This window comes from Meles meles, chromosome 9 (genome assembly GCF_922984935.1).
Source record: "Meles meles chromosome 9, mMelMel3.1 paternal haplotype, whole genome shotgun sequence".
Classification (NCBI taxonomy): domain Eukaryota; kingdom Metazoa; phylum Chordata; class Mammalia; order Carnivora; family Mustelidae; genus Meles; species Meles meles.
In genome coordinates, this window is record NC_060074.1 from 29,056,882 (window position 1) to 29,068,904 (window position 12,023).

General features: G+C 45.0%; 2 protein-coding genes across 7 annotated transcripts in view; one reads left to right on the forward strand and one right to left on the reverse strand.

The window, feature by feature from the left end:
* The window catches only part of USP37 (ubiquitin specific peptidase 37), an 87,777-nt gene extending 87,176 nt beyond the window's left edge, over positions 1-601 (reverse strand). For all 5 annotated transcript variants that reach the window (XM_046018174.1, XM_046018173.1, XM_046018170.1 and 2 more), the window contains exon 1: positions 382-601. The gene's annotated coding sequence lies outside the window, so the exon portion shown is untranslated. The remainder of the gene's footprint in view (positions 1-381) is intronic.
* A 177-nt stretch (positions 602-778) lies between these two features.
* Positions 779-12,023, forward strand: part of CNOT9 (CCR4-NOT transcription complex subunit 9) — a 33,703-nt gene continuing 22,458 nt past the window's right edge. For both annotated transcript variants that reach the window (XM_046019708.1, XM_046019709.1), the window contains exon 1: positions 779-1,182. In XM_046019708.1, the coding sequence (XP_045875664.1) occupies positions 1,159-1,182 (24 nt within the window). In that variant the 5' untranslated portion in view covers positions 779-1,158. The remainder of the gene's footprint in view (positions 1,183-12,023) is intronic.

A 12,023-nucleotide genomic window follows, 5' to 3' on the forward strand; every position in this document is an offset into this window, starting at 1 on the left:
GAATGGTCAAGAGTGAATGTCCAAGGCCTGATGGGTGCGCGGCAACGGAAGACACCTGAAGACAGCAGGCCTTGCTAAGGGGCAAGTGGCAGACGGCGACAGCCCCCAGCGAAAAGGGGCCAGGTGGGTTGCGGAGGAAGAGCGTGACAGTAAGGACCAGTCAAAGGACAGGGAAAGCCTTGGGGGGGAACCCAAGAGAAGTACCTGTGAGGCCCTGGGAGCGTCGTGGGAGTAGGGGTGAGCTAAGCACCAGCGGGGCGAACTCCAGAAGAGTGAACACCGAGTGGGCGGACCGCAAGCGCGGGGGAGGAGGGCCGCGGGGGGAGGGGGGCCTGGGGAAAACGGCTCACTTGAGAAGCTGGTCGGCCGGGCGCGCCTTACCTGTGCCTGCGGGTCCGGAGCCCGGCACTGGCCTGCCGGAAGCACAGAATCCGCGCGGAGGGGGAGGAGCCGAGGGTAAGGAAGGAAGGGACACCGGGCACGAAAAAGAGGGGCCGCTCACTCCCCCTAGTCAGGGAGAGCGGCTGATGGCGGGAACTGTGACCACACGCAAACACGCACGCACGCACGCACACTCGACGCGACCAGACGAAGCGCGTGCGCGCAAGCCTACAAACTCCGCCCCTCCTGGGCCTTCGTCCAGCCCCAAGACGGAGCGAAGTCTGGACGAGACAGCCCCGCCCCGCCGTGCAGTAGTACGCATGCGCACTCTCCACTTTGCGCCCTGTAGACCTCCCACCATTTCCCTCCTACACAGCCCAGTCGGGCATGCGCACTACTTGTCCTCCGAGACTGTTCGGCTTTTCCCGCCCTTCACTGGCCTCCGGAGGACAGTCAGAGTTCACGCCCCTCTTTGGGGATACCTGCTCGAAGCCAGAGGATGCGGGGACTAGTAGGTGGCGGACGTCCTTCTGGCCCAGAATCTTAAGGGGCAAAAGACAGACTTTGGGATTGTAAACTCCGCCGGGAGCTGGGAGGCGGGAAGAGGTGTGTGGGCGGGGTCAGGGGTGAAAGGTCATAGGGCTGCGAAGGGGGCGGAGCGAGCCAGAGGCGGATGGCGGCTGCCGCGGCTCTTCATCTTTGGCGGCAGAGTCACTGAAACGGGGACGCGGGTGCGACGCGTCCGGCAGTGGGAGAAGAGCGGCGGCCACTCCCAACATGCACAGCCTGGCGACGGCTGCGGTGAGTCACTGGGCGTTCCGGCCTGGGCCCAGACCCCCTGTAGCCCCGCGTTTCGGCCTGCTCTCCCAGGTCCCCGTGTGGGGCCCGGAGTCCAGCTCCTCCTGCCCTCAATCTGCGAGGCCCCGGCCCTGCTCCTCTTCGTGCCTTGAACTGTGATGGAGCCGGCCCCCACTTTCCTCTCTGTTGGCTCTCGCGGCCTCCTGCGCCGCGTATCGCGTTCTTTTCCGGCCCCGGGGCCTGATCCAGCGCCGGAGCGCCTCCCTCGCGGCCGGGACAGGCCATTCATTGATTCATTGCGCTGACCGACGGTTTCAGGGTGCCGGTTGCGTGCTGGGCGCCGGCGGGGATGAAGGGGAATTCCGTGGTCAATCTGACACGGCCCTTGCTCTCGGAACTCACTGCCCGGGCACTTCGCAGCGGGAAGGAAATGGCTTCTAACTCACAGCACTCGCTTTACAGGTGGAAAATGGGAGACCGAGAGAAGTGAATAATTATTATGCCCGACTTAGGATCCTCTGCGCTTAAAACCTTTTTCCCACATCTCATTTTACCAGGGCGATCTCTGGACAAGAAAAACGAATCGTGTAATACACCTGTCTGAACTGATTTTTTGGCTTTCCATTGCATTTAGATAAAATACAGACTCCTTGCTGTGGCTACAAGGCTCTCCCTGTACCATACGTACCATACGGTCCTTACGCACGTTTACGGTCTACTCTTATGTCACTTGCTCCGTAAGCTCCAGCCACATTGGCCTCGTGCCCATCCCTTATACCTGTGCTTTTACACTCCACTTGCACATTCCGATCGCTATTCCTGGGACGCTCTTCTTACCATGTACCCCACCCCCCCAGTTGCACACGCACATACACAGTCAGCATATGGGTGTAACTGCCTCTTCTTCCCTGGGGTCTCTGCCTAAATCTTCCTAGAGTAACCTTCCCTGACCACTCTATTTAAAGAAGTTCTGTAACCCCCAACTTTCCTCTGTTAAAAATATCTTCTCAGTGCTGATCTAAATTTTGTCATTTTTGTATTCATTTACTTTCTTGTTGACTGTCTACCTCTTAAGGGTAAGGAGGAAGTCCCGGGGTCCTGTTTACATGGTTACCCCAAGTGCCAGGACAGTTCCTGGCACAAAGTAAGGGCACAAACACTTTGCTAAATGAAAAAGTATGTATGAGGGAGATGACTACTGAGAGCACACACCCATAATGGGAAAACGAGATCATATGATTGGAGTGTACTCTTCTGAATACTGGTGGCATTTATCAATTACACTAAGATGAAGTGACTGACGGGGTAGTATACTGACATTGCATTATCAGGCAAATGACTTAAGTATTAAATAGAGGACCCCAAAAATTGCTCTTACTTTAAATATAGAAAGTGAAAAAGTATGCTGAATATGACCCGACTATAGAATACATTGTCATTTCCAGGGCCAGTGGCATCTCTGCCCCTGTCGCCATGTTTGTAAGTATTTGTAAGTACTCAGAGTGGATACCTTTCCATCTTTCAGTTAGGCGATTGCAACTTCCCAAGGTTTTTTGTTTCTTCTCCCAAATTATACATGTAATTTGGGAAGAAGCAAGTCAGATGCTGAGGTTGCTGAGAGACACCTGGGTGGCTCAGTCGGTTAAGCCTCAGGCTTTGGCTCAGGTGGTGATCTCAGGGTTTTGGAATCCAGTGCTGCATTGGGCTCCCTATTCAGCAAGGAGCCCCGCTTCTCCCTTTGCCTGCTGCTCCTCCTGTTTGTGCAGGCATGTGGGCGCTCACTCTCTCTGACAAAAATCTTTGGGGGAAAAGAAAAGATGAGGTTGCTGCTGGTAGGGGAGGGGCAGTTTACACAAGGGATTCTTCTAAGCTTGGCTTGTCTAGTTCCTGCACATCTGATTATGTCTTCTCAGGCTTTGATACTAAACTGCTCTTTTCCCATGACTCTCTAAACTCTATTTCTATTCACTTCCTTTTCTTTTCACTTGTTCCCTAATGCATCTTTTTCTTTCTTTTTTTTTTTTTTATTTATTCATTTATTTTGAAAGAGTGGCATGGGGCCAGGGGAGGGCGGGGCAGAGAGAGAGAGAGAAAGAGAGTCTCAAGCAGACTCCCTGCTGAGTGTGGCGCTCCCCCCAGGGCTCAGTCCCACAACCCTGAGATCATGACCTGAAATCAAGAAGTTGGATGTTTAACTAAAACCACGCTGGTGCCCCAACCTAATGCATCTTTTGAACAACCATTAGAGCTGTGGTTCATTACTTGTGATAAATATGCAATACTTGTTTCTTCAATTACATTTACAGTGCTTTACATTGATTTAAAATTTAAGCTTTTAGATACATTTTCATCTGTTAATGCTATTGGGCTCCCGCAGAAGCTCTGAGAAGTTCCGTTATACCACTCATTCACTAGACTATTTGGTCACTGAGGAAATGGAAGCATAGAAAAGTTGAGCCACCTCTTTCCCAATCCTTCATGCATTCTTATAGACTAAACTGCCTGTATCACTCTGATCTACGTAAAGGACAGTAGTGGTATATGTTACTGGAAACTGAGAAGAGTTAATGATAACATGCAACACTTCCTACAATAATCTAAGTTACTTGAGAAGGTTTTTTTTTTTGTTTAATGATGACAAGTTTTATACTTGTGTATACCTTTATTTTTCTCTTTTTTAAAATAACAGGTAAGGGATGCCTGTGTGGCTCAGTCGGTTAAGTGTCTGCCTTTGGTTCAGGTCATGATCCCAATATCCTGGGATTGAGTCCCACACTGGGCTCCCTGCTTAGCGGGGAGCCTGCTTCTCTCTCTACCTGCTGCTCTCTCAATCTCTCTGACAAATAAATAAATTTTTAAAAAATAAAACAACAGGTAAATAATCACTTCAGCTAGGGAGATAGTACTATCAAAGGAGAATGTGATCACATGAACATAGGATTTTATTCACTAGAGGGAAGAACTGAGAATTTGGCAAGAATCTTAAATTTTGACCCCTAATAGTATTTTATTAGGCTAGAAATACACAATGTGTGCTCGTCATACTTTATAGCGTACATTTTAATGTTGCCATTATTGCCACCACACAATATAATTTCTCACATCGGTGAAATAGGAACAGAAATACCATGCAGGATTATCCTAAAGATGAAATAAGAATATCAAAGTACTTGGTGGTTGGCTGGGTATAGTCCTTGTTTATATGACTTGCTCCCATATTTGAGCCTTGGGGCTGTAATTCCTGCCTCAACAAAGTAACAAATCACTTTGTTGTGGACCTTGGAGTTTGTTTCAGAGTAGTAGAACTACAAATCTTCCTATACTATGTGTGTCTTTGATGAATGTTATGCTAGGTGGCTAAAATAGTCAAAAGTAAGCCTTTAGGAGACTCATTGGCTATGCATTTTTTAAAAAATTTCTCCACTAGGAGACCCTGGGTGGCTCAGTCGGTTAAGCATCTGCCTTTGGCTCAGGTCGTGATCCCAGTGTCCTGGGATCGAGTTCCGCGTGCGCCTCCCTGCTCCTTGGGGAGCCTGCCTTTTCTTCTCCCTCTTCCTGCCACTCCTGCTTGTTCATGTGTGCTTGCACTTACTCTCACTCGCTCGCTCGCTCTCTCTGTCAAATAATTTCCCCGCTAATTTGCACTGGCAGTTTTAACATCCTTATATACATGTTTTCCCCTCATTTTCCACCTAACCAGTAGCATCATCAGTACATCTTTTTGTGGGAGCTGTGCCAGACTCCCAGATGCTCTCCTCTTTGGCAAGTAAAAAGAACATTGTGCACTCTGAGGGATCTGATTTTTTTTTTTTTTAAAAGGATTTTATTTATGTGAGAGAAAACAAGCAGGGCGAAGTGCAGAAGGGAAGAGGGGGGCGAGAAGCAGACTCCCCACCGAGCAGGGGACCTGAGGTGGGGCTCAATCCCAGGACCCCAAGATCATGACCTGAGCCGAAGGCAGACACTGAACTAACAGAGCCACCCAGGTGCCTCATGAGGGATCTGATTTAAACACTGTCTCCTCCCATGTCTTCTGTTGAAGCTTCAAGCAAATTGTCTAACCTTTTTGGTGGTTTATTTCCATTTCTGTAAATTTTTTTAAATTTATTTATTTGAGAGTGAATGAGAGAGAGCATGAGAGGAGAGAAGTCAGTGGGAGAAGCAGACTTCCTCCTGAGCCGGGGAGCCTGATGTGGGACTTGATCCCGGGACTCCAGGATCATGACCGGAGCCGGAGTTGCTTGACCAACTGAGCCATCCAGGCACCCCAACATTTCCATTTTTAAAAAGATATTTTGAAGAATATTCTGGCCTTTACAAAGATATGAGGATAATGAAGCTAATGTAATATTTCCTTTTGGCATTATTTAGAAAGTGTGTTTTCTTGGATTATCATCATTATGTAGACACCAAAGCCACATGTTGAGTCATTTCCAGACTTAGGAAAATAATTTCTCATTCAGTCTTATGCCATTCCTTCTTTTTTTTTTTTTTTTAAGATTTTGTTTATTTCACAGAGATCACACGTGGGGGGGGGGAGCAGGCTCCCTGCTGAGCAGAGAGCCCGAAGTGGGGCTTGATCCCAAGACCCTGAGATCATGACCTGAGCTGAAGGCAGAGGCCTCAACCCACTGAGCCACCCAGGTGCCCCTGCCATTCCTTCTTTGTTCACTGTCACATATTTATTGGTAGGAAAACCAACAGGTATTTTGGCCCTTGAATATAAAGTTGTATTGAGAGATTTGGTTATTTTCTGTTTAAAAAAAGCCATCAACATCATTTTTTAAATTTACTTGATGGGGGGGTATGTCATATTTTGTTCCCATTTATGGATAATGTGAGTCTTTTTTTTTTTTTTTTTTTTGAAGTTCTAAATATGTTGCTTCTTTTCATTTGGAGTCCAGATCTTTCAGAGATAGAAGACCAACTGTCAGTACCCTGTGTTTGTGACACTTAGAGTCAACCCTTAATGACTGACTTTGGCAAATGTCTTGCCTGTGTTAAGCTTTGTTGAAACAAAAAAGTTACTTGAAATACATTTTTCAGATCCAAACCATTAAACAGAAAAGAGGAGAGTGAGTCCCTCCTAAATTTTGATAATATATATATTTTAAACATATCTGTTACAAGGAAAGGACCACTAACTTTAAGGAGGATATAGCTAAAAATATATAGTTAGATATGATTTCTAATCTTGGAACTAAGCATTGAGGATGATAACTAATAGTCCAAATCATACTTCTCACAAATGACTTTCTGGTTTCTGCGTGTGTAATTGAACCTGCTATTTATCCAAGTCCAACCATTAATGAGCTATATTAGAATATTAAACTTAGAGTTCTGTATTAAGTTCTTAATTTCTTCAACTTGGATCATTGTGATTGCAGTCCTACAGACCATGTAGGGCTCACTTATTGTAGAAAGACGTAGACAACAGTTCGAATCTAATTCTGCCATATACTCACGGTGTGAATTTCAGTCTGCTAAACCTCCCTGAATCTGTTTGCTCTTGAAATTTTGAGAATAAGGGGAGGTAATAATCCACAGTGATTGGTACATTGACATTAGCATGCTATGTTTAATATATGTCACCACCTACAAATAATTTCTAGAAAAGACAAACAATCTATAGTGGCAGAATGCCTATCCATAGTTGCCTAGGACTGGGTGTGGGATTTACTGAAAGAAGTGCTAGAGAACTTTTAAGAATGGTGGAAGAGGTCTATCTCTTGGTTGTGGTGGTGGCTAGTCAAGTGTGTAGATTTCTCAAAATCGAAATATACACATAAAATAGGTATGCTTAAAACTTTATGCAAATTAACCTTGATAAAATTAACTTTTTGAAAAAGATTTTATTTATTTGAGAGGCGGAGAAAGGGGCAGAGAGAGAGGAAGAAGTAGACTCCCCGCTGAGCAGGGAGCCCACTATGGGGCTCAATCCCAGGACCCTGGGATCACGACCTGAGCCAAAGACAGTTGCTTAACCAACTGAGCCACCCAGGTGCCCCTAAAATTAACTTTTTAAAAAGATCTCTTAGATTAGTCTCTCAGTTACAACTAAGAGCTAAATAAAATAATTTCCAAGATTTTAGAGCTGCTGGGACTTTAATAATCATAGTTCCCTTATTTTACCAGTGATAAAATTGAGGCTTGGGTTAGTAAATGACTTATCCTAGGTCACACAGTTACAGAAATGGAAAAACTGTGTTTTGAAACCATTTCTGGCTCCAGTCCAGGGTGTGTTCCACTAACTGTACTTGTGTAGTTACATGTAAACCAGGTCTTTTGTTCTTTAACTTAATAAACGGTTTTTTTTTGTTTGTTTTTTGGTTTTTTTTTTAAAGATTTTATTTATTTATTTGATAGAGAGAAATCACAAGTAGAGAGAGAGGCAGGCAGAGAGAGAGAGAGAGAGAGAGAGGGAAGCAGGCTCCCTGCCGAGCACAGAACCCGATACGGGACTCGATCCCAGGACCCTGAGATCATGACCTGAGCCGAAGGCAGCGGCTTAACCCACTGAGCCACCCAGGCACCCCTATAAACGGGTTTTTAATTCTGGTTCGTTTACAGGTTTCATAGGGTCTGTGAATTCTTTGAAATTACGTGTAGATTTTGGGGCGCCTGGGTGGCTCAGTGGGTTAAAGCCTCTGCCTTCGGCTCAGGTCATGATCCCAGCGTCCTGGGATCGAGCCCCGCATCGGGCTCTCTGCTCAGCAGGGAGCCTGCTTCCCCCCTCTCTGTCTCTGCCTGCCTCTCTGCCTATCTCTGTCTTTCAAATAAATAAATAAAATCTTAAAAAAATTTGAAAAAAAAAGAAATTGTGTGTAGATTTTGTGGAAAAGAAATTATGTGCAAAACCATTTACAATGGGGCACCTGGTGGCTCAGTGGGTTAAGCCTCTGCCTTCCGCTCAGGTCATGATCCCAGGGTCCTAGGATTGAGCCCCACATCTGCTTCTGCCTACTTGTGATCTCTGCCAAATAAATAAATAAACAAAATCTTTAGTGCTGCCTGGGTGGCTCAGCAGGTTAAAGCCTCTGCCTTCAGCTCAGGTCATGATCCCAGAGTCCTGGGATCGAGCCCCGCATCGGGCTCTCTGCTCCGTGGGGAGCCTGCTTTTTCCTCTCTCTCTCTGCCTGCTTGTAATCTCTGTCTGTCAAATAAATAAAATCTTTAAAAAAGAAACAAAACCATTTGCACTTGTCTGATTCAAGAAGTGTTAACCTCTGTTCTTATGGTATTATCCTGTTGTTTTTAATATGTTTAAGTTAAATAGTCTCCAATAGAGAATTCATAGATGAATTGCTTATCAGCCACTGAGCAGTTTGTGCTACTAGCTGGAGTTCTATATCAGCCACAGTTTCAGAAACGTATTAGTAAATCATAAGTTAAAAGAATTTTAGCAATTGGCTTAGGAATCTTTAGAGGTGATCTTTAAATAGAGAATGGGAGGAGGAGGAAACCCGCCATGGTTTACTCATAGTTTCAGCAGTTATAAAATGAGGATAAGAACCATGTTGTTCTGACCATTAGATGAAACCATGTTTTAAAAGTGTATACCGGGGTGCCTGGGTGGCTCAGTCAGTTAAGTGTCTGACTCTTGGTTTTGGCTCAGGTCATGTTAGGGTTGTGAGATCAATCAAGCCCTGCTTTGGGCTCCACATTGGGTATATGAATTGTCACCCTCAGGGTGCCTCAGTGCTCAGTCGGTTAAGTATCTGTCTTTGGCTCAGGTCGTGAACCCAGGGTCCTGAGATCAAGCCCTTTGTGGGGCTCCTGGCTCATCGGGGAGCCTGGTTTTCCCTTTTCCCCCCGCTCATGCACACACACGTGCGTGTGCTCTCTGTCTCTCTCTCTAATAAATAAATCTTTAAAAATAAACACATCTCCCTCTGCCCTGCTTGCGTACACGTGCTTTCTCTTTCTCTCAAAAATACATACCTGTGTAAGTAAAGTGTACAGTATAGTTAGGTTTTGTCTTTCATTCACCCCACTCCCTCTTTCACTTCTCACACCCTTTTAGGAAGACCTCGATTTCTAGATTCTCATATTTTTGTGAAAGGTGTGCCTAAATGATCCTTGGGATTTGGAAGAAGAGTAAGATACATTTGGGGGTTTTATTACCATGAAGACCTAGTGAGATGCTGGAGTTATGCTTTGGAATTTTATTTAAGGATAATGTCCAAAGTATTTCATCAGTTGTTATTATTAATACAGGTGACCCTTGAAAAAGGTGGGGGTTGGGGTGCTGACCCCAATCCCTACACACAGTCAAAAATCTGAACATGCAACTTTTTTTAAGATTTTATTTATTTATTTCACAGAGAGAGATCACAAGTAGGCAGGGAGGCAGGCAGAGAGAGAGGGTGAAGCAGGCTCCCCGCTGAGCAGAGAGCCTGATGCAGGACTCAATCCCAGGACTCTGAGAACATGACCCAAGCCGAAGGCAGTGGCTCAAGACACCCTGAACATGGCAACTTTTGACTGCCCCAAAACTTACCTCCTAATCTGGACTACTAACTTTATTGATAACAGTTGATTAACACCTATTTTGTAGGTTATAAATATTATATACTATATTCTTATTAAAGTAGAAAATGTTAAGGCAAATCGTAAGGAAGAAAAAATATAGAGTACTGTACTGTATCAAAGAAATCTGCGTATGAGTGGACATGTGCAGTTCAAACCCATGTTCAAGAGTCATCTGTACTTATCAATATGTAACTGAAAATGTAAATATATTTTCCTTTTTATTTTCCAAAATAACTAAACTTCTGCATGTGTTATAAAATTACCTGTTGATGTATGTAGGGGAGGTGTGCGTGTGTTAGTGTGCGTTAGTGGCTATCACTAGCTAGATTATTCCCATGTGAACCATGATTTGACATAGGGAATTATGTCAAATGGTCTCACTGATTTTCTTATTAAAATGATGATTATCAACTATCTTGTAATCTCAATTAAGTTGAGAATTTCTCTTCACCTCAATGGTATCATTCATGGTGCTGATTGTTTTTCAGATTCTGCTGAACTCATAGCAGTGACATTTAAATTTTTGTCTGAGATGTTTACATATTCCCTGTCTCTTGTCTAGGTCACAGGAAATGTTTGTTTGTTTTTTGAAAGTCATCTTTAGATCAGACCTAATCTTTCAGGCAGGTGAGAAGCAATCTTAGCAAAGCAGTTAAGAGAACAGACTCTGTTGCCAGGCTGCCTGGGTTCAAATTTTGACTTTGGCACTTAAGTGTTAAATAAGTTCTCTGTTCCTCTATAAAGTGAGGGTGGTGACAAGTACTTATTTGGGACGGTGCCTGACAGAGTAAACACTGCATGGTAGCTCCCATTTTTATTTTCAGAAAAAATTGTATTTATCCCATAACAAATTGGTATTCGGTGGGTTTAAACTAAGTCCTGCTATTAAGTTGGGAGCAAAATTCACCAGGGATAGTGTAAAGGAGGGTTCTTATCCCAGGTATTTCCTGGCACCAAACTGCCCTCACTGCCTTCCCATTGCTAGAATGGCTACAGAGCCCCTAGCTCAGAACCAAAGCCCCATGGAGGCTGCAGTTCCTGTAAGTAGCCTCAAATGTTTGAGTATTAAAAAAAAAAAAAAAAAAAAAAAGTTGGAGTGTTGCTGGCAGCAGGTGGCCATGACCTTAGGTACCCAAGTTGTCACCAGGCGTTGGCCCTCTAGGGTGTTCGCATCACTCCAGGGGCACCATCCCTTTGCTGGAGTCAGGCGGGCTTTGGGAATGGAGTGTGTAGGGGTGGGGTCTGGTGTCCAGAAGCGATGATATGCTGGAGTGGGGGCTACAGGTCCATCCTGCTGTTCACCTGGGGCTCCCCAGGGCAGCATGAGGATAGGAATTCCAGATATGAGTCCCAGGCTGGCTCTAGTGGGGGGAATAGAGCTTACTGCTGGTGGTGTCCGGGCGACAGGACTTTCGGAGAGTTGAATGAGTAATGACTAATCAGGACAGATGCTGTATTGCTGGAGGAGTGTGTCTGAAACCCCTTTAGTTACTGGATTGTGGGTCGTCCAAGGGACTGGGCAGGAAACCCAAAGCTAAAATTTTAGCCCTTGTTTCCACTGAGCTTTTAAGGTGATATAATACTCTAAATAAACATACCATGTCTTCTGGTGGGAATTACATTTCCAAAAATAATTTTAAGTTGAGGGCCTATGTGGAGCATCCTGGAAAGTGCACGTGGTGGGTCAAGTCCTGCTTTTGCTGTTGGGGGATGGGAAGGACTGCCCTGTTCATATTTTTGCTGTGGGAACCTATGTTTCCTTGAGCATCACTGGAGGAAGCTACAAAGCACCTTCTGACAGATTACTCTAAGGCACTTAAGGAAGACTTGAGCTGCATGGTATTTCAGTCCATTTAGCAAAACGCCTTGTGGTTCATTCTGTCAAGCAAGTGAAATGATAAACATTAAGCTAAAAGCTTATCACCAAGCTTCTATTTAGAGAAGGCTGCTGTTCAGCTTGGGTAGAGTGATTGCGAGTATACCTCATAGTCTTAACTTTTGTTCTTCAACAAAGACAGTTGTCCTCTCAGTTCCTCATCTTTCCGTGTGGACTATGGTAAGGTCGTCATTCTGGCACACTAAGGTGTAGTGGGAACATGTAAATACCATGGGAAGCTGTGTGATGCAGTTCAAGAAGGCACTGGAATATGCAACTGATTACTTGGTGAATTGAGCAGGTTAATTCCTCTGAGTGTTAGCTATCTCATCTACAAGTGTAGTTGCCTTTTTTCTACCAATTCGCCCTGTCTACCCATCTATTCCCCTTGGTTGGGGGAATCAAGTGAGAAAATATTGGGCATAAAGCTAGAAAT